Source organism: Aythya marila, assembly GCF_965140915.1.
Source record: "Aythya marila genome assembly, chromosome: 19".
In the NCBI taxonomy this organism is placed as follows: Eukaryota; Metazoa; Chordata; class Aves; order Anseriformes; family Anatidae; genus Aythya; species Aythya marila.
In genome coordinates, this window is record NC_139060.1 from 95,264 (window position 1) to 122,757 (window position 27,494).

The following is a 27,494-nucleotide window of genomic DNA, read 5'->3' on the forward strand; positions in this document are numbered from 1 at the left end:
ACACAAGTAAAATCAGACCACTGTAAATTAACTGCCTGTAGGCAATTACACTGAGGATATTTAAACCTGATGAGCCAATAATATGCCTGGGCAAATTTTGTTCCCTTAGACATACACCTCAATGGCAGTTCTTATATTTACATATTTACATATTAACATATGTATAAAAGAACACTTTAACAAAAATGCCCGGGCTTCTATATATACAATATACAATGTACAGTTATTATTCCAGTTAAAATTATTCCTCAGCAGCTGCAAACATTATGCCAGTTACCATTAAAGCTCGCTTACCCTCCTCCTGTCTCTTTCTTAAAATCTCGGACATCCCTGGAATTAATGGGGATGGCCACATATTCCTAGTCACTGGTCCCTGAGCGCTAGAGTCAGAGTCGCTATCAGCATCTCCCTGGGGTTGTGGATTAGGAAGCCCAGGAGTCGGAGGGGCTGCAGGTGGACGTGGTGGAATATAGGGAAGCAGTGCGGCTGGGATCTCTAATTCTCGGTTTTTCTTGCGCCTCCCATCCCCTCCTTTTTCTTTTAGAGGGTATAAATTGGCTCGAGTTTCTGAGCTGATCCACAAATGTGCATATTCACTTTCTTCCAAACTAAAAGGTTCCTTTGAGTTTACATAAATACTTAGGCCTGACAAACCCTATCTTCAAAAGACCCAAATACAGGCCAGTAAAGGTGGTCTCCTCGAATCTGTTTACTGCCCCAAACTTCAACACTATAATGTATTATTTTTACTTTATTTTTTCCCCGCCTAGAAGGGGAATCCTCCCAGTTTTTAATCACTAATCCCGGGGTAACCTAACATCAGACGTTACCCCACCCATGGGACCAGAAGGCTTACTCTTCTTCTGTCCCATCTTCCAGAGCACCTTCACACACGCACGCACGAATCGCTTCCCCATTTTCATGGCCCAGTCCCTTGCAGGATGTGGGAACCGTACTACTGAGGGATCGACACTCGCTTCGTCCTGCTGGACGTCTCACAATGACACGCTCCAGGATGCCAACCCCAACCAAATGGCACACTGGCCTATACTTACTCATCCCATGAGTCTTCGTTCGGTCTTCGTGCACAAAGATTACTTGGGATTGCCGGCTTTATTTGCTTGCTGCTGAATTTAGGGTTCGTCGGTGAAGGATTTGAATCAAAGTAGTCCTAGCGAAGGCCGCTGAAATCAGCGGGGCGCCCCCTCCGAAGGTCTTTCAATCAAATTGCCTTCATCCGAGACATAGCACCGAATTTGTTATAAGTTGCCCCCTTACTTAATTTTTCAGAGAGCATTGTATTAATAATAGAAAGGAATTTATTGAGTAAGCCAACAGCAAGCAAAACAGCGCTGGGCGGCCGGGGAGTCTCGGCTCCGCCAACGGCACACACCTCACCCCCACCAGGGTCCCTTTTTATATCTTGCTAATTCCGGGATTACGCAGCACATCCTGGTATATTCTGCGACTGCGCACACTGTTGCTAGGCGGTCATCTCTGTCCCTCTGGTGGTCGTGAAGATGAAGGCCATAGTCTTCCTTGGCGTTGTGGTTCAACTTCTTTTTTTATTTGGTCATGTTGGCCCAGCGTGAGACAGGAATGCAGGATGTTGATACACTAGTTTAGTAACTTATCAGGAGATGGTTACATGAGCTTTGCAGCAGTGTCTTTGAACAAAAGAGGCAACTGAGATGCAGAAGGAGAGAAGGGGAGGGGGTTCTCTTTTTTGTTACATTAAGCAAAAGAATTTTCATAGTGTCTAGCCAAGTATTATACAGCTCCTTACTTCAGCAGGGAGCTTTCGCAACTTCTGCTCCTCAAACAGAACTCCTTGTTTTTTATAATACAAAAGACAATGAACAAACATTTATGGTGTATTACAAAAAGCATTTGTGAGCAGAATGAGGTCCTGGGAAAGTCTGGGATGGGCAGAGTACAGGCCAGCACAGGGACACAGATGGGGGTGTCCATTTTTACAGGGTACCCGCACACCATGGGACTGCAGCACTGTGAGGCCAGGAGTGCTGACAGGCTGGGAAAGCAGCATCCTAAATCCTGGACTAAGGTCCCCGAGCTGGGTGAGGGCAAGCTACCAGCTTGGTCTCAGCAGGGTGCAAGACTGGGCCTGGTTATGGGTAAGATGATGCCAGGGAACAGTCTCTGTTGACAATCCTGCAGGACACTCCAGAAAATACACCCTCCATAAAGGCTCCTTAGACTGCACTGGGGTAAGAAGAAGGATTTATGGCAGCAGGCTATGTCTGCCATATGGCATCTACCACCAGGCTTGGAGGAAAGCTGAGGTGTGAAAGCTGTGCTGCCCTCAGGCGGCAGCACAGCGCAGCAGACCGATGCCAGGCAGGCTGTGGGCTCTCCCGAATGCCCTGGCTTTCCCCCCACCTCACATCCTAGGTACCTCCATCTTCAGGGAGGGGAGGGGAGGGGAGGGGAGGGGAGGGGGAGTTGGCTTGTCCATATGGTGACAAACATACCCCCACCTTGCCCTTTTTGCAGTGAAAAATTAAAGTACAGAGAGGTGGGGGATCTGCCTAAGTCTGGCTATGAACAGGAGGTGTTGATGGGTAGGTGTGACCCACCAGGCAGCCCAGGAGTTGGGCCTGGATTCACTCTGCTGCACTGCATGAGTCCACATCCTCACTCTCCTCTGGGTGTATGATCCCTGCAGCACAGCGTGCCATGATCCTCATCCAGCGCTGTTTCAGCTCCTCTGTGTCGGCCAGGAAGGTATAGACCTGCTGGGACTGTGCCAGCTGGAAGAGGTGTTGGGCTTTGCCATGTGGCAGGTCCCTTACCTGGTATCCCAGCAGTGGAATGGAGGTGTGGGCTCGGACATCCTGCTAAGAGAGAACACAGCAATGAAAGGCAGGCAATCTAAGCACTGGGCTGCCCCCTTGCAGATGGAGCTGAGCCCAGCCTTACCTGGGGGGCTGCATAAATGTACAGCACAAGGGGATCATCCCATGGGATAACAAACCAGCCTCTCATGCCTCCCTTGCCGTTCTTGTCCAGCAGCTGCAGGGAACTGCACAGAAGACTCCTGCCTGATATTTCTGCAGCTCCCTTCTGCCAAAAAATAAAATAAAATAAAATAATAAAATAATAATAATAAAAAAAAAACAGCCAAACACTCAGTGTTAGTGGAAGCAGAAAGGGCTGGGAATGGCAGCAGAGGTTGGAGGAGCAGGGCACAGGGAGGATGGGCAGAGAGGGGTACAACTGACCTCCAGGATGCCTTTGTGCTTCCACTCCTGGTCCTCCAGCACTACATGGCCCATCAGGAAGACATAGCATTCCTGACATACACGGTTTAGGCGGTTCCCATCATACTGAAGCTTCACCTTGTGTTCTGAGCAGCGAGCACACACCACCTACAACCATCAGGCATGGACACTGATGGGGCTAGGGTAAAACTGGGGCATCCCTATAACTCCATGAGGAGCTGAGGGACAGGAAACAGCCCCAAACCCAGGTAAAGGGGTGCAGAGTGTACAAAGGCTGCATTCCTGGCCCAACTGCTCAGGCCAGAAGGGAAGGGAGGAGTTGGGGGAGAGGGTAACTCACATATCCACAAGCTCTACAGTGGTGTCTCCGGCGCATGATGGCATTGAAGGGCTCCTTGCAGCGCATGCACATGGTCACCAAGTTGTCCCGCACCCACTGTGGGGCTCGGCAGCCCAGCTCTTCTGTCTGAGGGTGGGAAATGGCATTGCTGGGGCTAGCTAGTCATGGTCAGGGTGGTCCTGCTCACACTCCTCTCAGCCTCCTCAGGCCCTCTGCACTTACTTGTCCCTCCCCAGTCTGCCCCCACTAGTTCTGTAGGGTTTAGCTTAGGAAATTGAGGCACAGCAAAGTGGGATCTCCCTGAGCTTCAGCGTATGGGGGTGCTGGAGGCAGACAGAACATGGGAAGGACAGAAGGGTTACCTTGAGTGTGGGGTTTCCTGTCTCCAGCCCACGCACAACCATCTTAAAGCTCTCACTCCTCTTCTCCTTCCTGTCAATGGCATCCTGGAAAGCCTAAAAGGGAAGGCAGGGCTGGAAGGACAGATAGGGGGGATACCCAAACACTGACAGGTAGGGGATAAGCACCCCTGGGGACCCAGGCATCCAGCTGGTGTGGGATGTGCCACTTCTCACAGCACTCAGCCGTACCTTGATCCAGGCATTCATTTCCTCCCCAGACCTAAGTGCAAAAAGCGAGATGGATGAGCTGGCATCCCTCCTCCCTGAGGAGAAATGGGGCCATCACACTTTTCCTTACCTGGCCTGCAGCTCCAGTGTCCGTTGCTTTCCCGAGACTAGGAAGGTGTGAGGGAATTGCATATCATTCAGCTCCTGCACCTGAGAGACACCAAAGAGAACATGGGAAGCAGCTGAACAAACATCCAGCTCAAAGGGACCTCCATCTGTGAAGTGAGTAACAGGGAGTTCCCTCAGGCAGAAGCCCTTCAGCCCCTCAAATCCGTGCATGACATTGCAGTGCAATCTCACAGGATCAGGTTGCAACCAGTCCCCCTCACCCACAACATCAACCCTGGCTCCAAATTCTTCCTCCCTTCCCAGGAAGTACAAGGTAGCAGCCACACTACACCCCAGAGAGGGCTGCATTTGGAGGAAGCCTCTGAAACTGCTAACCAAGGCCTTGGGGAAAGCAAAAAGACAAAGGGCTTGTCTGACCTTCATGCCATCCATGTCAATGCGGAGGCGGACCTGGAACTCAGCGCCCACCTGAATGACCTTAGGCACGCAGTACAGCAGCATGTTGTTGAACTGTGCAGGAGAAGAAGAGTGTGGGTCTGTGCCCAGCAACCTATCTGCTCAGGGCTGAGGGGTTCACTAGGATCAAGGGTCCCTCAGACCCTAGGAGCTGAGCCAATCCCTGGGAAGGATTTGGACTAGAAGGTGCCTACTTCTGCCCCAGCCCTCTCCCGCCCTACAAAGGGAAAACACTACAGGATTCTTGCGTCCCCCAGGGAATCAGAGGTTCCCAAACACATGGAGCCCTGAACCAGGGTGTTCAAACCCCCCAGATGTGAAATAATCCTTTCTATACAGAGATGAGCCACCACCACCCCTGGCCAAGCTGTCTGCCCCTCTCGCCATCCCTATCCCACCTGCTCCCTGCCCCTTCCCCCTGGCATCCTGGCTCCCACCAGAAACAGGTACTTCTCCGATGTGCTGTTGTTGCGGGTTGAGATTTTTTGGACTGGCCCCTCCTTGATCAGCTCATTGGAGGGATCCACAATGTCATCCTCAAGGCCCAGTCTCTGGTAGACCTCCCAGAGGTTCTGCAGCCGCTCCTGGGGGAGGCAGGGGAACCTGTCTGGGAGGGAGCTGAACAGCCAACACCTGCGTCCCCTCCAGCCCCAGCCCAGCTACTGAGTACTGGGGGAGATGGCACATGTCACTCACCCCAGACTGACCTTCACGAGCAGCTTCCAGCCTGGAAACAGCCAGTCACAACACGGCTGATGCTACAGGCATTATTTCCCCAGGCTCAGGGAGATGAGGGTCAGACATCAAAAGCAAAGTCTAACCTCCCCGGCTGAACCCTGCCCCATTCTGGGCAGGGTTTTGCTCTATTCTGAGTTGCACAGCAAAGAGGCCATAGGAAAATCTGGCAGAGTGCCAGCAAATCACCATGCCATGACTTGCAAAGCATTGCCAGCTGTGACAGGTACTCACCATCTCAGCAATAGCTGTATTTGAATGCTTGGCCACCATGAAAATCATCTCCAGGGCCTCTGCAAGGAAAAGAGAAAGGAAGAAGGGTTAAGCTCCTGCTGTGGAGAGGTAGGAGAAAACTCCTGCATCTGTCCTCACCAGCAACCGCACATGCAGTGGCTGCTGTCCTACCCTGGATACCATCTGAATGGCCCTGAGCACCACACAGGTGCCTGGGTCCAGCTAGATTATGCAGCACAGGCAGTCGTGGGGAGACACAGGGTGCTAATTTATCCTTCATCCCAGCTGGACTGGGAACTGCTGTTATCCACACGGTTGTGATACCTCCCCTGGTCGTGGCAGATCTCCCTGCAGGGAAATGCTCTGCAGCAGGGCACCTTGTCCTGAACCATCACCCACCTCTCCCAACAACTTTCACAAACCCTAAAGGGGTCAGAAAAGTGTCATACTCAGAGGTTTATCCAAGAGCAGCTGTTGAGAGGACCCAGGTAGCCCGATGTCCATGTACAATGTCAGGAGCTGTCAATTCCCCCACCAACCCACCCCACTGCTCACTACAGCAAGGAGCTCTTACTCTCTGCATCATTCCGATCTGGGGACTCAGGCGGCAGTTTTTGGATATAGTCTTTTAAGAGGAGTTCATAGCGTGGGATCCTCTGCACTGGTTCCAGCATATGGTGCTGCAGTGTTAGGTTAGCGCAGACCTTCCTCTTCTGACCCATGCACAGAGAAAGAAACAGTAAACACAGTAGTTCCTACTCTCCTCTGCTTCCTCCCTAGAGGGAGATTTTGGGAAGCATTCCTGTGGTCCCCCCACACTGCCATGGCCTATCACCTGGATGTCAGCAATGAGCTCCTGGAAGGGCAGTGATTTCTCTGTCCAAACGGTGATGAGCTCCACAGCCTTGTTGAAGTTCTTCACATATTCACCGTACATTTTCAGGAATGGTGCAAGCTTCTGGATCATGTCCCCGATCCTTGGGTGGGAGCTCCTGCAGTAGGGAACCACAGCTTCCTCAGACCATAGGGAAGATGGACAGCAAGAGATAAAAAAAGGGGGGCAGTTTATGCATGACAGAGGTTTATGGCTACATCCTCATACAACTCCCCACTCTCTAGAACAGGTACATGGCCAGACAGCCTTAGCATTCATTCCTGGGAACACCCCTAAGCCACATGAGATGTCACTCCGCTTTTCAGAAATAGCTTAATCTGGGCTGGACTGTTTTAAGGAAGTGCTCTCCGGCACAAAGACGTCTGGAGCAAAACAGGCTTGAACTCTCTAGTCCTATTGGGAGGCCAAATTCGCCACTGCTCCTTTATTCTGGGAAATTAACCCAAGCATCCTGAACCCTCCCCTCCCACAGCTCACCAATTCTCCATGCGCTTCTGCAGCTCTGGCAGGAAGAACTTGGCATGGAACTGGTAGATGGAAGAAATGTTGGAGAAGATCATTTTTACCACATCCTCTGGGACTGTCTTCCCATTTTTGGCTTCTTTCATCAGCTCTGTATAGAACACCTGAAAGAAAGGTAGGAGAAGATCACATTCGAGATCATCCAAGGAACCTGAATGTGCACAAGCCCAAGGGACCTGACAAAATGCATCCACAGGGCCTGATGGGATTGGTGGATGAAGTTGCTAAGCCACTACCCCTCGTATTTGAGAAGCTGTGGCAGTCTGGTGAAGCTGTGGCATTCTGGTGAAGTTCTCAGTGAATGGAAAAGGACAAACTTAAACCCCATCTTTAAAAAGGTAAAAAAGGAAGACCCAGGGAACAGACCTGGCAGGCCAGTCAGTCTCACCTCTGTGCTTGGCAAGACCACGGAGCAGACCCTCCTGGAAACTATGCTAAGGCACACAGAGATCAGAGAGGCAATTTGTCACAGCCAACATGGCTTCACTAAAGGCAGATCGTGCCAGACAAATTTAGTGGCTTTCTACAACAGAGTTAAAGCATTGGTGGATAAGGGAAGAGCAACTGATATCATCTACCTGGACACATGCAAAGCACTTGACATGGCACTACACAACATTCTTTTCTCTAAATTGGAGAGACATGGATTTGATGGATGGACCACTCGGTGGGTAAGGAACTGATTGGATGGTTGCACTTAGAGTTGCAGACAACAGCTCAATGTCCAGGTGGAGACCAGTGAGGAGCGGTGTCCCACAGGGGGGTCGGTATTGAGACCAGCACTGTTTAACATCTTTGTCAGTGACATGGACAATGGGATTGAGTGCACCCTCAGCAAGTTTGCTGAGGAGACTGAGCTGCATGGTGTGGTCAACACACTGGAGGGAAGGGATGCCATCCAGAGAGACCTGGACAGGACTGAGAGGTGGGCCTGGGAAAACCTCAACGTGTTCAACAAGGCCAAGTGCAAGGGCCTGCACCTGGGTCAAGGCAATCACAAACATAAATACAGGATGGGTGATGAAGTGAAAAGAGAGCAGCCCTGTGGAAAAGGTCTTGAGGGTATTGGTGGATGAAAAACTGAACATGAGCCAGAAATGTGCGCTTGCAGCCCAAAAAGCCAATCGTATCTTGAGCTGCATGACAAGTACGGCCAGCAGGTCAAGGGAGGTGCTTCTCCCACCCTGCTCTGCTCTCCATGCTATCATCTGCAGTGGTGCGTTCAGTTCTAGAGGCCCCAGCAGAAGAAAGACATGGACCTGTTAGAAGAAAGACATGGACCTGTCCAGAGGAGGCTTGTAACGATGATCAGAAGCTGGAGCACTTCTGCTATGAGGATAGACTGAGAGAGTTGGCATTGAGTTCAGCCTAGAGAAGGAAAGGATCCAGGGAGGCCTTATAGTACTTAAAGAGGACCTACAAGAAAGCTGGAGAGAGATTCTATCAGGGAGCACAGGAATAGGACAAGGAGTAATGGATTTAAGGTAAAAGAGGGTAGATTTAGATTAGACGTTAGGAAGAAATTATTTACTATGAGGGTGGTGAGGCACTGGAACAGGCTGCCCAGAGAAACTGTGTATGCCCCATCCCTGGTAGTGTTCAAGGCCAGGTTGGATGGGGCTTTGAGCAACCTGGTCTAATGGAAGGTGTTCATGCCCACAGCAGGTGAGTTGGAATTTAGTGGTCTTTGAAGTCCCTCCCAACTCAAACAATTCTGTGATTTATGACTCTATGATTTTGTGATTCTCTGGCTGTGATGACCAGCAACCCAGCAAGGCTCACATCTGCACAGATTCATTCTCTCCATAACCTCCAGGAAACAGTTCCTGGCCTGTGCACACACTGAACTGAGCCCAGGCACTGCCACAGTATCCCAGCCCTGTCAAGGAGAACAAGACAACTGCTAAGTGTGTGCCTGGTTTGTCAGCGTGGGCTGCCCAGGCTGTGCTAGTGGGGGCTGGTTGCAGCAGGGCTATCACTTCCCAGGCTTGCATGCGCTTTTCTGCTCCCCAGCTCACCTGGTCAAGAAGGTGGAGGCGGTTGACGTAAGCCTGCTCTGTCTCCAGCAGCTCCAGAGCGATTTTCTTTTCCTCTGGCTCCTGCATGAGGAGAAGGGCTCAGTCTCATGGGCAGTGATGTGAGCTGTCCCTAACAGCCTGAGGGGATCCAGCTCTGTTCCGCAGGGTTCAGAGCCCACAGTGCAGCTGGAAGCGGACCTTACTCTGGGTCAGGGCAAAGGAAGGGCTTCAACAAAGCATCCAGCAAAACTGAGTGTGAAAACAAAACTGTGTGAAAACAAAGCAGGCTGTGGGGAAGCTTGGCTCACATTCTTATAGGTCACTCCTTTCTCCATGTCCATTTCTCCTAGGGCAATACAGGCCTAGTGATCTCATACAGTAGGGCAGCATGGGGTGGGTTAACCCCATGGTCTGCAGTTCTACCAAGGCTTCTGAATGAGACCTGCAGAAATGCATCTGCAATTGGCATGGGTGACGCTGTGGGACCAACCATGCTATAGTTATATCAGAGCTAGAAGACACAAGCTTTACCTGGATCTATCTGACTACAGGGAATTTGTGCCCAAAGCACCAGGAACAGGGCCACTTCTCTGTCACCCCCTGCACCAGACCTTGAACAGGCAGTGACTTGCTCAGCAGAGACCTCAGCTCTGATCCAGCACACACACCTGGGTGTGAGCACCCATCAGCCTACCAGGAACCACCTCCAGAGCTCACCTTGCTGACAGCTTCGAGGCCTGGATCCTGTTGCCTCCTCCAGTTGTCCCCGCTGATCTTGTGTCGGAAAGAAGGAAGGCATTTGAAGCTAAGCCCCTTCTGAACTTCCTGCTCTTTCTGCCCTGCTGCTGAGTCCTTCCTCTTCTGCTGTTCCTCCTCCTCCTCACTCTCTTGCTCTGCTTGGTGCCTGGCAGCCATCTGGGAGAAGTTCTGGCCCTGGCTGGCTGAGGATGTTGGAAGCTGTTGGGGCTGGCTTGTCACAGGATAAGCCTGGCCATGCAGAGAGTGTTAATCCCTCCAGGGGAATTTGCCAACCCTGCAAGGAGGGGAACCAGCATGATCAGACGCCCCAGCACAGTGCAGGCCTCCCGGCTGCCAGCCCATAGGCTGGCTTTCCCACAGCACTGTCCTGAGCTGGCCTAGGATCAGGCTACCATCCTCAAGCAAGATGGTAGGAAATGGCAGCACTTCAGTGCTGATGCTACCCTGCTCTGCCACAACCCTGCTGATACAAACCAGTGTCTGAAAGCCTATACATAGTCTGAGGGTGACATGATCCAGTCTCTCCTCTCCTGGTTCCTCCTGCTGGTGTGGTTAATCCCCATCCTGCTCTACAAGAGCACAGCTCAGCCATTTATCCTATTCACAGGCAGCCTGAGCCATCTTAGCCTTCCAGACTTGCACAAGCCACGTATCTCCTTGGCACAGCCCATCACTTCCTCTCAGGCATCACTAGGTGGGAGCAATCTGAAATCTGAAGCTTTGCTGGGTTTTCTGCCCTGTCCCAGGCTCTTCTCCTCCCCACTCCTGATGTCTCCATGCAATAACACACAAACATGCCACCACGTTTTGCTGAATGCAGCCACAATTCTGGGCTGCAACAGATCACCTGGAGGTTTTCCCCTCCCACTTCAGTGTTTCTTCCCAGAGATATGTCTCTGCCAACTTGTTCCCCATGTCTCCATATGCTTGACTTGGCGTAGTGCTCTTCAAGCCACTTCCAGTCTGGATCTCTAGTTTAAAACTAATTTTACTAATTGTGCTAGGGCCTGACTTGGGAAACCTGACAGCCTCTGAATACCTCTCACCAACTCAACAACTTTCAAGGCAATGCCAGTCCTTGATCATCCCAGACCTTATCCTTTCAAACTTCCTCCCCAGGGTCAGGACAAATCCCACATGAAGACCACTTCCATCTCTGGGCTCACACCATCACTTTGGATACATGTCAGACAAAGCTTGTCTGTACTGTTTATCCATAGAGGGGCATCATCCCTGTTCCCAGCAGGATCCTCTTCTACTTCAAGTCCACGCCATTTAGCCTTGGTGTCAGCAAATGGTGCATCTGGATCTTTGCTTGCTCCCAGCTGTTTAATGCCCAAAGTGCAGACCTGTCCTTTGCAGCACTGGAACAGCTCTGGCTTTCTGTCTACTGCTGCTGTGGAGCCAAAGCAGGGAACCAACTGTCCTGGGCACAAGGTTTTAAAAGCCAAATAGCTAAGAGGTCTCAGCCTTGAGGAAGGTTTGTGCTTTTGCAGAAGGGTGATCTTTTAGTGGCTTTCTCTCTTCTCTTTTCTGGCAAAGACAAAGACAAATACAGAGCAGCACCTTGAAGGTGACAGCAGTGAGCTGTCTGTCACCAAAGAGCTGGTTGTTTAGTAAATTCCTCCAGGCAGAAACTAGTAAGACATCCAGTGGTGGCCTGCAGACAGGAATGGAATGAGGAGGAGGAGGAGAAAAACAGGATGAAACTGGACATAAAACCATGAAGTTGCAGACAGGAAGTGACTCAATAGCAGACACTCATCTGAAGAGGAGGACAGATCTACCCCACATGGACCAGCACGTGTCTGTGAGCTCGTGAGTGCATCCACAGACACGCACACCTGTCCTTGGAGGCAGTCATAGCCCTTCATGTGATAGAGATGATTTATCCATCTCTCCCAGTGCCTTCCAGACCTGTGTCAGCCTAAATCCACTGCTGAGATCCAACAGGGAACTTCTCTGTTCCTATTTGCAGTATGACTTGTGCTGACTTAGGCTACACTGTTTTCTGTTCCATAAAACTTGTTTCCAGGTTCTACAGCTTCCTCTAAAAGTGATAAAAGTTACTTTTATTTCCCCTAACTCAAACATATGAAAACAACAAACACACTGCAGCAGCAAAATGGGGATAGATCAAAGACCACAAATGGTTCCAACACAACATCACAAGACAAATTGTGACTGTAGGACCATGGGAACAGCCATACTACTCTGAAGCCCTCCAGAGCACAAAGGTCAAGCAGAGCACACAATGTAGGCAAAGCACCTGGAGCAGAAGGAAATCTTATGTCTCACCATTTTTAGGAAGGGCTGCAAAACCAAGGCTCACTGAGAGCACCTCACAGATACAAGAAAAGGCAAGATTTGGTATCCCTATTTAGCAGTTAGGAAAACCTAGGCATTGACCACAAACACAACCCACCCCAAGCCTCAGAACGACCTCACTGGAGCAAGGCATATCACCAGCCCTGACTCTGGCCTATGCTGTTTGTCATCCCATGCGATCTGCAGGTCCCAGCTCATGCTTCAAATGAAGATGCTGTTTTATGGAGCAGCCACACAGCCTGAAAGGCATTGACTCCCCTCCACACACACACTCCCTTGCAAGATGCTTTCTGTTCCCCTTCCTATGGGTCATACTGCTGCAAACAACTGGATGTCTGAAGCTGGTGTCTGAGGCTCAGGCCCTCTAAGACACTCAAGCAGCCGATTTCCAAGGACTGTGAAGCGCCCAGCTGTCTACCTGCTGGCCCAGAGCTCGTGGGGCTGCTCTGGTCAGAAGAGTTGCAGAGGAAGCTGGAGGTGTACTGATGGAGCTATGGCAGGAAGCGTGCACACCTACCGCCCCAGGCTGTACTTGCCTTTGGGTGAGAACTGTCTGCATGTTTGCAAACCAAAATCTTCTTCTCCAGAGGCAGCAGAAAAACAACATTCAGCAGGCAGGCTAACTGCAAAGGTACTGAGCCTAAACCTGATCCTGGCACAGAAACCTCCAGCAAAGTCAGTCACCTCCTAGCTAAGGTTTTCAGACTTTGCTCCATGACCTGCAGCATGAGGAAGGCTACAGGGCAAATCTGAGTGCTAAAGAAAAACAAATTCCCCAATTGCCTTTCCCCACAGCCTCCAAACCACCTCCACCATGGGTCTTCTTTCCAAAACCCACACCACATGGAGCCCTAATGTACCTGTAGCGCCCCTGACGTTTCCTTCTTACCCACAGTCTTCAAACAGCCACCAGGTTCAGCATGTTCCACTGCCTGCCTGCCTCCCTCTCCATGGCACAGGCTGTGTCAGCTGGGAGCAGATCCCAGGTGTAAGGATGGAGCTGCAGGGGCAGGTGACTGTGGCTCCCGGCCACGGCCCTGAGCCTTTCCCTCCCTTACTCTACTTTGAGGTGTCCCTGGGACCCACAGCACAGCCCAGCTGCTGTCCCTTCTGCAGCAGATGAGCTTTTATCTGGCGCGGCCTCAAAAAGGAAAGAGGAAGCACACCAGGCTGCAAGGAGAAGCTCTCAAAAACACTGGGAATTTGTTCAGCCTGGCCCCAAACTGGCTGCGGCACCAAAGGCAGGGCAGCAGCAGAGCAGCTGTGTTATAAATGAAGTCTCAACTCAATCTAAATTTAGTAATATTTATAAAAGAATTTTTTTAAAAGGTATAAAAGGCAAGTAAACAGCACTGGGTGTGCGGGGAGTCTACGCTCCACCAACACGCACACAAGAACATCAAACACTCTAAATATACAGATCATTGCTTTTACATACTAAACCCGAGTATGCCTATACATATGTACAATCAGAAAAGGTAACAAACAATCCTTTAAGTTCCATGGCTTAACAGTCTCCATTTTCCACTCCTTTTCTTAATTACAAACAAGTCTCTATTTTCCATTCCTTTTGAACAATATGTCTTGCTTTAAGTTGTCAAGCAACTCGGCCTTTGGGCCTTACGTATCCCGTTCTTCCCGGATCAAAGAAAAGCATATCCATCTCCTTTTCAAGGCCAACAGTGTCTGGGTCAAAAGGCACGTCCAGGTCAGCAGGGGGCGTAACAGCAAAGGCCTGTAGCGGCGGAGGGGCCGATGGCATAGCAGTCAGATCAGTAAAGGAGCCCGCAGCTCGCTCACTGTCTGGCAAACCACACGTTTCTGACTGTGGTCCCACAGGGCTCTTTAAGGCCTCAGAGACAGCTCACCAGGTGCCGAGCAATCCCACTGCAACCTCATTGTTTTTAGTTGCAGAGTCCCACAACTTGACATCAATTTGGTCCCATATTTCAGGATCATAAACAGTCTGATTGTTAATAAGGATGTGGGAATATAAATGTTGTTTTTGCAGAGTTACATTGTTTAGAAGGAGAGAATGTGGTACTGAGATATGCTTACAGTGATAAGAAAGCAGGCAACCTTGTAAAATGCAGACAACCAGACTCCTTAGGACAATTAGGTGAAAATCACAGTGTCAAGTCAAGTCAGATAAGTGAAGAAACATTACCACTTCAAGCAGTAAAAATGTCAAAAGAAATTTGAAATTTAACAGGCCGGCAACTGAAGGCCATGCATTGTTTGTGAAGCATCAGGTAGATTGTGAACCTGGATTACCCGCTCAGTGGGGAAACAGGGGAGGGTCCTGCCATCAAAAGGTATATAAACTGTGTTTTGGAACTAGTAGATGCGCTCTCTCCTGCTTGTGGGGTGCCCGCCATTGCAATCGCGAATAAATTACTACTTCACTGAGATCCTCGCCTGAGCCTAAGCTATTGGCTACGGAGTGTTTCTCACAAGGAGAATAAGCTCTGTCCTGGTAATAATATGTCCTGGTAAGGTTACCAGGACAGCCTTTGTTCCTAAGGACGTATGATTCCCCATAATGAGCAACTGCTTACCAGTGAGAGGCAGTTGTGTGCACGGGTCCGCTTCTCTCAGCTTGAGCTTCTTCCCAGCTCCTGTGTGCCTGTTTCCAGTGACCTTCTGTACGAGCCTCTCTGAGCAGTTTGCTGAGTTTGGCTGAACCCATCTTCATGATGCAATCAATGTGCCTGTTCCTGTCTTGGTCTCCGTTCTGCTAGCCTGTTCCTTTTCATTCCTTCTTTCTGCTTCTTTATTGATGACATAACTTCATTGTGTTGCCTTTTTTTTTTTTTTTTTTTAATCTTGACGACAGGCTCCCCTCTTATACTCTTCACCCCACAATAGTTCTTTTCAAAACAACTTTCCATTGGTCGAACAAGTTTGCAAATAACAGCAACGGCAAACACCCAGCAACTTCGATGCCTTACTGGCTGGAGAACAAGCAACCTGAGACTGCATGGAGTCTCCTGAATCACCCTTCTTTGTTCCCTCTAAACTCTCTTACATTCCTGATGGCTTCATAATTAAGAGTCTGATGTTATCATCAACCACGCGGGCTTTCCGACCCCCATGGCCACACTCCCAAATCTCCCCCTTCTTTATTAATGTCAACCGTTTTCTCGACACGAATTACCACTCCATATATAACAGCTGCAATGCCACGAGCCCGCTACGCGTGCCGGCCCGCGGCAAGCCAGCGGCGGCGGGGCTGTGCCGGGGCAGCCCCCGCGGGGCCGATGGCACTGCGAGGGGCCGCGACCGGGCTGAAAGGGAGCGGAGCGGAGCAGAGCGGAGGCTCCCTGGCCCTCCAGGGCTGCTCTGGTGCGAGGGGACACGAGCCCGCGGGAGGAGGGCGCGCCGCAGCCGCCCCTGCCCGGCCTTGTCGCGGCCTCCTCAAGCCGCACCTACGGCGCCAGCCGCCTCGCGGCGCTGCCGGGCCGCTGCTGAGCCTCCGCCGCGTTGCCTCCCCCCAGCCCGCCCATGGTCCCGCCCGCGCCCCCTCCGCCTCTCCCGCCATGGTCCCGCCCGCGCGCTCCCCCTCCTCCCTCCCCTCACGCGCCCGCGCGGCGCAGGCGCGGTGGCGGCGGGGCCATGGCGGACGCGGCGGCGCTGTCCTCGGAGGCGCTGACGCCCCCTGGCGGCGGCCCCGGGGCGGGGCCGGGGCCGGGCCGGGCTGGGCCGAGGGCGCCGAGGGCCTGTTCGTGGTGCTGGGCGCCGGGCTCGCCGCTGCCAGCCACCCGCTGCTCTACGTCAAGCTGCTCGTCCAGGTCCGGGGCCGGCTGCGGGGCGGTGAGGGGCGAACCCCCGCGTGGGGGGGTCCGAGGAGGGCCTGTGTGTGGAGGGGTGCCGGGCCCCCTGTGTGACGGGGCAGGGGGTGCCCCGCGCACCGGGACCCCCTGTAAGCGGGGGTTGAACGGGGCAGGAGGGACCCCCGACACGGGGACCGCAGCGTACGGGGGGATGAGGACACCCCGTGTAAGGAGGGACTGTGCTGTACTGCCCCAGCCGAGGCCTCTGTGCAACGGGGACCGCGGTGTGAAGGGGAGCGGGGCGCTCAGGGAGTGCCACGGGAGGGCAAACCCCGCGTGTACCAGGGTTATAACGGACCTCTGTACGGCTGGGGAGGGGCATCCCTGTTTGACTGAGGAGATAAGGGCGTCTTGTGTGTACATCAACCTAGATAATGGGGAAAGCGGCACCTGCATAATGGGGTAATGAGGGGGCCCCATTGCCCAGGGTCCACCTGTATAACAGAGGATGGCACCCTCTCTAATGGGGATCCCTATGTCAGAGTGGGGGGCCTACATATAATTGGGAGGATGAGGGTACCTATAAAACAGGGAGCCTTATATATTAGGAGGATGAGAATACTTTCAGTGACAGGGACTCTATAGGACAGGAAATAGAAAATCATATATAATGGAGGGACAAAGACAACATGTGCAGTGGGGACTTCTTTAAAAGAGAGGAACTGAGACCCCTTTATATGACAGCAGGTGGGGACCCGTATAAAATGGGACAGGTGAGGATACCTATGCAGTGGGGACTCCTATATAATAAAAGATGAGACATTCCTGTATAATGGGGGGTTGAGGATCCACAGTATCCTGAGAACCCCTCTGTAATGGTAAATGCTATAAAATGAGATGGATGAGGACCCCTGTTCTCCAGAGACCCTGTTTAATAGGAAGGGGACTGCCCATGTCATGGGACACCCATTTATCATATGGTAACTGAGTGGGACGTGGCGCTTCAGCAGCTCAGGAAGATGGAATCAAGGCCATGTGGTCTGTCAGGTTCAGGAATGCCAGAACTGTTTTGGGAACCTGTTCATGGGGTTTCTCCTGCAGGTTGGGCATGAGCCACTACCACCAACCATTGGAAGAAACGTGCTGGGAAAGAAAGTACTGTACCTGCCTGGCTTCTTTACCTATGGTGAGTGTTCCTCCAGGCCAGCCCACACATGCTGAGTGCAATGCTGGATCCAGCCTGCAGCTGCTCTTCCACCTTCACAGCACCACCTTGGTCTCATTCTGAGGCTGCAGTTAGACATTATATGCTACCACCAGTTGCACAGCCATCAGATGTACCTGTTGTTATGAGGCAGGGACAAAGGAAGTGGTGGCCCAGTCTGCATCCCCCTCCTATGGCATGTTGCACTGGCTTGCTTCCATAGGTGAGAGTGCAGTGGGGGTTTGTATGGTGTAGGTTTGTTTGGTGGAGGGTTTTGCATGTATTAGAGATAGCGCATTGTGTTTCTTTGCTACAGAACAGCACTGCAATAACTTGGCCTTCTGCCCAGCTCATTTGTATTGTAGGTGGAGCCCTAAAGGGACAAAAATACCATGAAAGGGGAAGGTAATATATTTCTTTCTTTGTGGCTGCAGCACAGGAGAGGCAGGTGAATACTGCCTGAAAGTAGGAGCTACTTTCACAGGTGTGCAGAACTTTGGGGAAGGTGAGCCCTGAGAGTTAAATGGGGCCAATCCCCAAATCAGACAGCAGTACTTGAGGGTGAAGAGCCAAGAGCAGGAGCAGTACAAAAACACTGCAAGCTGGGACATGCAGAGCTAGAAATGCTCCAATGCTGTGCTTTGGAAGATGATGCATTTTCCAAATAGATTTCCAGCACTGCAAGAGGGAGATGGGCACTGCCTTCACTCGGGACAGCAGAACATGGGGAGGAGGAACAGTCAGTACCTGCAAGCTCACAGTGGGTTGTATTCCATCCTGTTATACCAGGGACATATTGGCTCCTTTGGCTTTTTTTTTTTTTTTGTCTGTAAACCTGCCTGGGAGAAGATGGCAGGGCAGGAGCAGAATCTGACTTTGCAAGGTCTTTATTTACCCTGACTCTGACCCTGCAGGGCAGAGGGAGAAGGTCACAACACGCAACACGAGAGATTATCCCACCCTACCTTAGTTCAGTCCAGACTGCCGTGTAGCCCTTTCAGGTAAGCAAAACAGTCGAAGGATGCACTCATCCTTCCAGTTTAGACAGATGTGACAAAGAATAGTTAAGGTTTCTTTGCAACCTATATTAAATTTATTTAGAGCTTTATAATAAAACATTTGTGGCAGGACTGCAGAGCAGTTGCTGTGACTTCCAAAGCTCCAGCGTGGTTTCAGTTGAATGGTGAAGTGAGGCAGGGTACTCTCCACAGGTTGGCTGTATCCCGCGCAGCCCATGGCCGGACACCCATGTCCCAGGATCGCCATCCCCGAAACGCCCGAAGTCGGCCCTGACCCCGGTGAGGCTAGCACATGCATCGCCTAGGATTGTAGCCGAGGGGCTCAGGACGGTCGGATCCTGTGCCTCCGGATGGAGGCAACTGGGAGCTCGGGAAGGCTGGCTGCCACTCCACATGGGACCGAAACCCCAGTCTCCAGGACAGCCAGTCTCCAAGCCGGTGGATGACAGCCTCCCACTTCACGGTACGGCCAGACACACGCCGCCTGTTTCTGGACACCCGGCTCCTGGGATCGCCGTCCCAGAGCCGCCCGAGGTCAGACCCAGACTCCAGTGCGGCTAGAACACGCGTTGCCCAGGACCGGACCACAGGAGCGAGGGACGGCCGGCCGCCACTCCGCACAGGAAAGAACCTCTGGTCTCCAGGACGGCCAGTCCCTGAGCAGGAGGGCAACTGCCTCCCACTTCACAGCACGGCCTGCAAACTGGGCGCCCGAGGACGGACCCCCGGGACACAGGAGAGCCTGCCCCAGGCAGCGGTTGGCCAGACAACCTGGCCCTGGGATCGCTGTACCTGAACCGCTCGAGGTCAGCGCCTGAACCCATTACTGCTAGAACACATGTCGCCCAGGACCAGAGCCCAGGGGACGGACGGACGCCGCTCTGCACGGGACCAAACCCCCTGTCTCCGTGACAGCCAGTCCCCAAGCAGGCGGACGACAACCTCCCGTTTCACAGCACGGCTGGCACCCATGCGGCCCTTGGCCGGACACCCATGTCCCAGGACTGCCGTCCCCAAAACGCCCAAAGTCAGCCCCGGACGCCGGTGCGGCTAGCACATGCATTGCCCAAGACCGGAGCCCAGGGGCTCGGGACAGTCGGATCCCATGCCTCCGGATGGAGGCAACCAGGAGCTCGGGACAGCTGACCGCCGCTCCTCATGGGACCGAACCGCCGGTCTCTGGGACAGCCAATCCCCGAGCCGGCGGACGACAGCCTCCCCCTTTACGGCACGGCCGGTCCCCAAGCCGCGTGAGGCCGCACACCAGTGTTTTCAATCGCTGTCCCTGAAACGCCCGAAGTGGGCCCCGGACCTCAGTGTGGCTAGCACACGCATCACCCAAGACTGGAGCCCATGGGCTCGGGACGGTCGGATCCCTCGCCTCCAGATGGAGGGAACCGGTAGCTCAGGACGGCCGGCTGCTGCTCCACATGGGACCAAAACCCCGGTCTCCAGGACAGCCAGTCCTGGAGCCAGCGGATGACAGCCTCCCGCTTCACGGCACGGCCGGCACCCACGGCGCCAGAGGGCAGACCCCCGGGACGTGGGACAGTCAGCTCCCGCACAGGTCGTTTCCGGACACCCGTGTCCAGGGATCACTGTCCCCGAACCGCCTGAAGTCGGCCCCGGAACCCGGTACAGCTAGTACTCGCATCACCCAAGATCGGAGCCCAGGGGCTTGGGACGGTCGGATGCCATGCCTCCGGATGGAGGCAACCAGGAGCTCGGGACAGCCGGCCACCGCTCCTTATGGGACCGAACCCCTGGTCCCCGGGACAGCCAGTCCCCGAGCAGGCGGACTACAGCCTCATTCTTCACGGCAAGGCCGGCCCACACGCCGATCGATGACGGACCCACGGGACAGCATGCCCCCTTGCCGCCCAAGACAAGTGCGCAGATTGGTGGACTGCCTGTCCCCGAATTGCCCGATAGCAGCATCCCACTTCAAGGCACGGCCAACCCCTACGCAGCCCGAGGCTGGACACCCGGTCCCAGGGACCGCCGTCCACCAGCCGCCTGAGGTCGGCCCCGGACGCAGGAGCGGATAGCACTCGCGTCGCCCAAACCAGAGCCCAGGGGCTCGGGACGGCCGGCTTCAGCACTGATCGAGGCTGGACGCCCAGGACACAGGATAGCATGACCCCTTGCCACCCGAGACCAGTACTCAGATTGCGGGATCGCCGGTCCCTGAACCGCCCAACAGCAGCACCACGGTTCAAGGCACTGCCAGTCCCCATGCTGCCCGAGACCAGACAACCGGTCCCTGCGACCACCGTCCACGAGCCGCTCAATGTTGGCCTTGGACGCAAGTGTGGATAGCACTCACGTCACCCAAACCAGAGCCCAGGGGCTCGGGACGGTCGGCTTCTGCACCGATCAAGGCTGGACCCCCGGGACACAGGACAGCATGCTCCCTTGCCGCCTGAAACCAGTCCTCAGATTGCAGGACCGCAGGTTTCCGAACCTCCCAACAACAGAATCGCGGTTCAAGGCATGGCAAACCCCGAGCCTTATGTGGCCAGATCCTGTGCCCTTCGATCACTGTCCCTGAGCCGCCCGATGTCCGCTCCGGACCCCGGGGCCCCTAGCACTCGCATCACCCAAACCGGAGCCCAGGGGCTTGGGACAGTCGGCTTCCGCGCCGATCGAGGCTGGACCCCCAGGACAAGGGGTAGTGTATCCCTGTGATGCCCAAGGCAACCCCGCAGATTGCTAGACCGCCGGTTCCCGAACCGCCTGAAAGCAGCATCGCGGTTCAAGGCATGGCAAGCCCCGAGCCTTACGTGGCCGGATCACGTGCACTTCGATTGCCATCCCCGAGCCACCCGAGGTCTGCTCCGGACCCCAGGGCCCCTAGCACTCACGTCGCCCAGAACCGGAGCTCAGGGGCTCGGGACTGTCAACTCCCGCGACTCCGGATGGAGGCACCCAGTGTTCGGGATGGCCGGCCGCCCCACTGCACGGGGATGAACCCCGGTCTCCGGAACGGCCAGTTCTCGAGCTGGCGGATGCCAGCCTCCCTCTTCACGGCAATGCCGGCCCCCAGGCTGATCGATGCCGGACCCCCGGGACAAGGCGTAGCATGTCCCTGTGGAGCCCGAGGCAAGCCCGCAGATTGCGGGACCGCTGCTTCCTGATCCGCCCGACAGCAGCATCCCGGTTCAGGGCCCAGCATGCCCCATTCCTTACATCGCCGGATCCCGTGCCCTTCGATCACTGTCCCTGAGCCGCCCGAGGTCCGCTCCAGACCCTGGGGCCCCTAGCAGTCACGTCACCCAAAACCAGAGCCCAGGGGCTTGGGACGGTCGGCTTCTGCGCCGATCAAGGTGGGAACCATGGACATGGGGTAGCGTGTCCCCTCTGCGCCAAAGACCAGTCCTAAGATTGCTGCACTGCCAGTTCCGAACCCCCCGACAGCAGCATACCAGTTCAAGGCACGGCCATTCCCCAAGCAGCCCGAGGCTGGACACCCGGTCCCCGGAACGATCGTCCACCAGCCGCCCGAGGTCAGCCACGGATGCAGGTGCGGATAGCACTCGCGTCACCCAAACCGGAGCCCGGGGGCTCGGAACGGTCGACTCTCACGCCGATCGAGGCTGGACGCCTGGGACAAGGGACAGAATGCCCCCCTGCAGCCTGAAACCAGTCCTCAGATTGCGGGACCACCAGTCCCAAACCGCCCGACAGCAGCATCATGGTTCAAGGCATGGCAAGCCCCGAGCCTTACGTGGCCAGATCCTGTGCCCTTCGATCACCATTCCCAAGCCGCCCGATGTCCACTCCGGACCCCGGGGCCCCTAGCACTCGCATCACCCAAAACTGGAGCCCAGGGGCTTGGGACAGTCGGCTTCCGTGACGATCGAGGCTGGACCCCCGGGACACGGGGTAGCGTGTCCCCTTGCCGCCCAAGACCAGTCCTCAGATTGCGGGAACGCTGGTCCCGAACCCCACGACAGCAGCATCCCGGTTCAAGGCACGGCCATTGCCCAAGCAGCCCAAGGCCGGACTTGCAGTCCCCAGGACTGCCGTCCACAAACTGCCCGAGGTTGGCCCCGGATGCAGGTGTGGATAGCACTCGCGTCACCCAAATCGGAGCCCAGGGGCTCGGGACTGTTGGCTCCCGCAACTCCAGATGGAGGCACCCGGTGTTCGGGATGGCCAGCCGCTGTTCCACACGGGTACAAACCCCGGTCTCCGGGACGGCCAGTTTTCAAGCTGGTGGACGCCAGCCTCCCTCTTCACGGCAAGGCCGGCCCCCACGCCAATCGAGGCTGGAACCCCGGGACATGGGGTAGCGTGTCCCCATGACGCCTGAGGCAGCCTGCAGATTGCTGCACTGCCAGTTCCCGAACCGCCCGACAGCAGCATCCCAGTTCAAGGCATGGCCAGCCACCAAGCAGCCCAAGACCGGACACCCGTTCCCCATGACCGCCGTCCATGAGTCGCCTGGGGTTGGCCCCGGACGCAGGTGTGGATAACACTTGCGTCACCCAAACCGGAGCCCAGAGGCTCGGGACGATCGACTCTTGCGCTGATCGAGGCCAGACCCCCGGGACAAGAGACAGCATGCCCCCTTGTCGCCCGAGACCAGTCCTCAGATTGCGCAGATTGCTGGACCCCAAACCGCCCGACAGCAGCATCCCACTTCAAGGCACGGCCAGCCCCCACGCTGCTGGATGCTGGGCAGTGTTTAAGGACTCTTAGCACTTCCCCAGGCAGCCTTTTCTAATGTCTAACCAGCCCTGCCATGAAGAAATGCTTATTTAGTATCCAAATAGCCAGTGCTGGTGAATAAATTTGTTCCTCCCTTAGGGTAGGGCTTGGCATTTTCCTCTCCTGGACTTCTAAAGGTTGCTGCCTGCCCCTATCTGCAGCCTGTCAAGGTTCCTCCTAATGCACCGTCCCCGCCCCACAAAAGGGCCGTTTCCACAAAAGCCTCCGACCACCCGCCGCCTCACCCCCTCCCGATTCTTCCTGCCCCAGGGCGCCACTGACCACCAACCTCGTGGCACCACGCCACAGCGTCCCGGGCTCTCCTGACAGCTTCCGCCCATAGGGTGGTCCCAGCTGTAGTAAATGACTGAGTCCAAAATAGAGTTACAATTAAAGTTTACAATTCATTAAATGAATAGAGGTAAGCAAGCAGCGCTGGGTGCGCCTGGAGTCTCTGCTCCACCAAGACGCACACCAGTTACATCAGGTGGCTGGTTTTTATGCTCCTAGGCTAATACATATTCATTACTACTTCTAGAAAAGGAAGGGTTATTATAATAGTTCCCGGAATCCGAACCCTCCCGCTGGTGCATGTGTTATCTGTCTCCGGTGGTCCCTCTGGGGGTCTCTCATGCTGAAAGCTCGTAGTCTTCCTCACAGGCTTTTTCCAGGTCCTTCTCTGTCCATCTTGGCTGGATGTCAGAGACTTGCTAGTGTCCCATGCAACAGTTGTAATAGCAGTTATTCTGAAACCCCTTTGTTCTCATATCCCCTGTTGACCGGAATTGCTGGACCATTCCTTTGCAAGATACAAGAACTATACACATTAACCACTCTGGTTTTCTTAGACTTGTGGTTATACAAGGGTATGTAAGACAGAAGGTCACATTTCATCCCCACCCACCCCTCCCCCCCCCGTACACAGGCTCCAAAGGTACACAAAGAGCTCCCACCCCTCCCCCAGAAGGAGGCACCTACAGTGTACAAGCTGCTCCCAAGCCCCCCAAGGCAGGCCCCAAATGTGTATTACCAGCTCCTACACCCCCAGCTGCAGGCCCCAAATTTTACAAGCAGCTCCCAACCCCCCGCAGACACAGGCCCCAAAGGCGTAAAAACAGCTCCAAACCTCCCCCCAACCCAGTCTCCTATAGTGTATAAGGATCTCCCAACTCAGTGGGGGCACAACCGAGTGTAGCCGGCCGGGGTCCACAGCAGTGCTCAGTTCCCGCTGGGGGGTCCACCATGGCACCCAGGGCCCTCCAGGGGCCAGCTCCCTGGGTCCACTGTTGACTCTGGGGCCTCACAGGGAGTCGGCACCTGGGGTCCGCTGCGGGGTCCATGGGCTCAGTGATAATCTGCGCCCGGGGTTCACCATGGGGTCAAGGACCTCGGCGGGAGTTGGTGCCCGTGTTCCGCCGCTGGGATTCATTTGTTTGGCATGAGTTGGCACCCAGTGTCCACCACAGGCTCTGTGGGCTCAGCGTGAGTCGGCACACGGGGTCCAGGTGCTCAGCAGGAGTGGGAGCCTTGGTTCCACCATGGCGTCTGGGGTCTAGGTGGGATTTGGTGCCCTGGGTCCACCTCTGGGTCCAGAGGTTCAGCAGGAGTCGGAGCCCAGGGTGCGCCACGGGGTCTGTGGGTGGGTGCCCGAGGTCTGCTGCAGGTTCTGGGACTTCGGCGGGAGTCAGCGCCTGGGCACCTCCGCGGGGCCCCAGGAGCTCAGCGGCATAGGGGCTCAGGCATCACTGCGAAGCCCTGGGACCAGGGCCAGCGCCCGGGGTCCTCCTCGGGGCCCCAGGGAGTCGGGGCCGGTGTACCAGACGTCCAGAAGACTGGGTACTGCCCACTGGAAATTGGAGCACCAAGTTTCTCAGAGAACCCCTTGAACCCCTTTTTCCTGTTTGTTTGTTTGTTTGTTTGTTTGTTTTCCCTTGCAACTCACATACCCATGCCTCTAGTGTCCTGGTAGATTTTCCATCCCTTTTTCTGAAGTCCTCTCCATGGTCATGTAGGTAAAACCACAGGGTGGCACAGACTTCAGCAGTCCAAGCCAGTTCTTGCTTGTTTTATTATCTGTGTGTATGAAGTCTTTTCTTCCCTTATCTTTAATGTTGTCCCATCTTCATACTCCCTCACTCAGTCCTGTCCTTGTGGTTGATATACAGCATACATCCTGGGTTAGCTAAAACCTGCAAAATCTAAATGCTTTCCCTTGTTTCCTGTCCCATGCAGATTTTATCTGCTACAGCACCCTTCCCAGAAGCTATGTGATAATTATAGAAGACCAATTCTAAAGACTGATGTCACAGCCCACCTTGCCCACAGCACCTGGTGAATAAAAGAGAAAGCAAACGCAGTGCTCGGAAGTGCTGTTGCACGTGCCGCTCCTTGCTGCTCTCTGGCCTTGCCTCAAATCCTCAGCGACATCAGTTGAGAGCCTGTCATGCCACCTGCAGAGCAAGAGGGAGACCTTTCTCATCTTGCACTACTCAGCCATTCTGCTCCAACCTAGCTGATGACCAGCCCACCTTCTCACACTGCTCTTCAGCGTGCAGTGTGCCCCTCTGAGGCTGTGTGAGACACCTGCCAAAGAGGAAAAAAAGCACAGGCTGAGGTAGCAGCCAAAGCCACAGCACCCCTAGCACAGTTACTCTCATCCACTCCCTTACCGCAGCTGCTCACCTGCCCCCGAGGCAGATGATTCTATCTGCCCTCATAAGCCAGATACAGCACCCCTACAATGCAAACAGGATTTTTACTGTATTTTATGTAGTAAAATAACTGCAGTGACTACAGCACCCCAAAAAATAACTGCTACATCTGTTCATCATTCACCTTGCCAGAGGCAGTTTGGGTCGCGACATCCCATGTTGGATGCTGCATTTCAGCAGTAACAAAAAAAAAAAAAAAAAGATAATCATTCTTCTGCCACCATTAGCACCCATCTCTCAATACCACAAGTGACCCCATTTTTAATTTTATCGTTTCAGAACAGCAGCCCTCTTGCCTCGGGTCCTGGAAGAGATGGTTTCAAAAAATAAAACAAATTAACTGGAGAAACACTTGTAAAAGTGATGGAATCAGTCTGGCAATGCAAGAGCAACACAATCAAAGCTACAGCTGGGGAGAAGAGCAGAGCTCTGGCACTCTGGCGAGGCTAGCTACAGTACAATTTGCACAGGGTCAGGGTCCTGCGAAAAGCGAAAGGAGAACACACCAGGAAGCAGTAAATTAATTACACCCAAACCATCTGGCCAGGTCCCAGCCTGGACACACCACAAGGAAAGAACAAGCCGTGGTGTTCAACAGAACCCTAGCACTGCCACAACACTACAGCACAGCAAGGCTTTCCCTTGGCAAAACAATTCTTGGCCTTTTGTTGCAGTGTGCTTTGCCTGGGGCAGGGGTGGGGGTCTGTTTAGGGCATAGGTTTTCAGAAGCTCAGACAAAGCTCAGAGTCCTGTTGTATGGAGGACTGTACTAAGGCTGCCAGTTGTGGTCTTCCAAAAGGCTGTCATCATCAGCATTTCCTAGGTAGCTTAGGTAGCTTTAATCTAAGGTTAGGGTGAGTATTAGGGGAGGGAAAGATTTGGAAGGAAATTGCAGAGACCTAAAGGGGGGGGGGGATGCATAAAGCTTGCTAAATGAATTTCAGGTCTTCTTGACTGCAGTGTAAGGTTCTTGCCACGTTGCCATTAAAAGGTCACAGTCCCAACTTCAGAGCAGCACTTGATGTCCACTTCAGAAAGGATGGACTGCTGAAGAAGAGGAGAAGCATTAACAAAAAATAAAACCATTATATTGGAGAATATCTATTCGCTCTGGCAATGCCAGAGTAACAAAATCAAAGGTGCAGTCAGGGAGGAAGGCTGAGCTCTGGTGCTCCTTGACAGTAAGCTGCAGTGCACTTTGCCTAGTGTGAGGGTTCTGTTTAGGTCTTAGGTTTTGGGGTGCGACAAAGCTCAGAGTACAGTTGTGTACAGCTTTCCAAAGGAAATTCAGTATTCTTTGAGTGCAGTGTAAGGTTCTTGGCATTTTGCCATTAAAATCTTGGAGATCCAACTTTGGAGCAGCACCTGATATCCACCTTGGAAAGGATGCACTCCCGGAAAAAGAGGAGGAGCATTTAAAAAAGAGAAAACCATTGAAACAGAGAATAGCTTCTAAAAGTGATGTCCTCAGCTTGGTAATGCCAGAGTCACAAAAATCAAAGCACATGCTGGGTGTCTTGAGCTATGCTTAGTGAGCCACAATCAATACGCACATCCAAGCCCTGTGAACACTGGTGCAAAAGCGAAGAGAGAGCACACCAGGAAGCAGGTAAGTTAAGTGCATGCAAACCATCTGACCATGTCCCAGCCCAGACACACCACAGGGAAAGAACAAGACATGGTGTTCAATGGAACCCTAGCACTGCCAAAACACTACGGCACAACAAGGTTCTGGGAGACCAGCACAGCTGGGCAATCCTGTCTCAGTTAACTGTGAGTTTGGACAGCATGAATTGTTAAGCCTGCTTTGTTCATATCTTGCATATCTTGTAGGATAGGCTTGCAGA

General features: G+C 53.7%; 3 protein-coding genes across 8 annotated transcripts in view; 1 reads left to right on the top strand and 2 right to left on the bottom strand.

Moving 5' to 3' along the window:
* Window positions 1-1,304: 1,304 nt before the first annotated feature.
* LOC309885460 (FYVE, RhoGEF and PH domain-containing protein 2-like) lies at window positions 1,305-15,609 on the bottom strand. Of its 3 annotated transcripts, XM_082775394.1 has the most exons (15): window positions 9,858-9,926; window positions 9,141-9,221; window positions 7,078-7,226; window positions 6,541-6,697; window positions 6,280-6,418; window positions 5,706-5,764; window positions 5,174-5,320; window positions 4,698-4,790; window positions 4,282-4,361; window positions 4,173-4,203; window positions 3,945-4,037; window positions 3,583-3,708; window positions 3,243-3,389; window positions 2,941-3,084; window positions 1,306-2,855 (listed from the first exon to the last, which is right to left on the bottom strand). In XM_082775394.1, the coding sequence occupies exons 3-15, from the start codon at window positions 7,206-7,208 to the stop codon at window positions 2,625-2,627; spliced, it is 1,578 nt and encodes a 525-aa protein (XP_082631520.1). In that variant the 5' UTR covers window positions 7,209-7,226; window positions 9,141-9,221; window positions 9,858-9,926; the 3' UTR covers window positions 1,306-2,624. The 3 variants fall into 3 exon arrangements, with proteins under 3 accessions (XP_082631518.1, XP_082631519.1, XP_082631520.1); XM_082775392.1 differs by lacking the exons at window positions 9,141-9,221; window positions 9,858-9,926 and adding an exon at window positions 14,786-15,609 and having other exon boundaries at window positions 1,305-2,855; XM_082775393.1 differs by lacking the exons at window positions 9,141-9,221; window positions 9,858-9,926 and adding an exon at window positions 13,117-13,124 and having other exon boundaries at window positions 1,305-2,855.
* Window positions 15,610-15,766: 157 nt separating this feature from the next.
* LOC309885671 (uncharacterized protein) lies at window positions 15,767-22,895 on the top strand (the record flags this gene model as incomplete). Its single annotated transcript, XM_082775894.1, has 3 exons — window positions 15,767-16,018; window positions 17,102-17,186; window positions 18,416-22,895. The coding sequence occupies 3 exons, from the start codon at window positions 15,767-15,769 to the stop codon at window positions 18,526-18,528; spliced, it is 450 nt and encodes a 149-aa protein (XP_082632020.1). The 3' UTR covers window positions 18,529-22,895.
* A 967-nt stretch (window positions 22,896-23,862) lies between these two features.
* The window catches only part of LOC309885593 (dual specificity testis-specific protein kinase 2-like), an 84,452-nt gene continuing 80,820 nt past the window's right edge, over window positions 23,863-27,494 (bottom strand). For 2 of the 4 annotated variants that reach the window (XR_014318825.1, XR_014318826.1), the window contains exon 14: window positions 23,863-25,519. The gene's annotated coding sequence lies outside the window, so the exon portion shown is untranslated. Of the gene's footprint in view, window positions 25,520-25,969; window positions 26,695-27,494 lie in introns of those variants that run through there. The other 2 variants (XR_014318824.1, XR_014318827.1) reach the window with 2 other exon arrangements.

Coding starts and splice junctions, on each gene's coding strand:
- LOC309885460 (XM_082775392.1), bottom strand. CDS start 7,208: ATGAAAGAAGCCAAAAATGGGAAGACAGTCCCAGAGGATGTGGTAAAA. Junction 4,038..4,172: donor AAATGAATGCCTGGATCAAG/GTACGGCTGAGT, acceptor CTTCCCTTTTAG/GCTTTCCAGGATGCCATTGA. Junction 2,856..2,940: donor ACATTTATGCAGCCCCCCAG/GTAAGGCTGGGC, acceptor CTCTCTTAGCAG/GATGTCCGAGCCCACACCTC.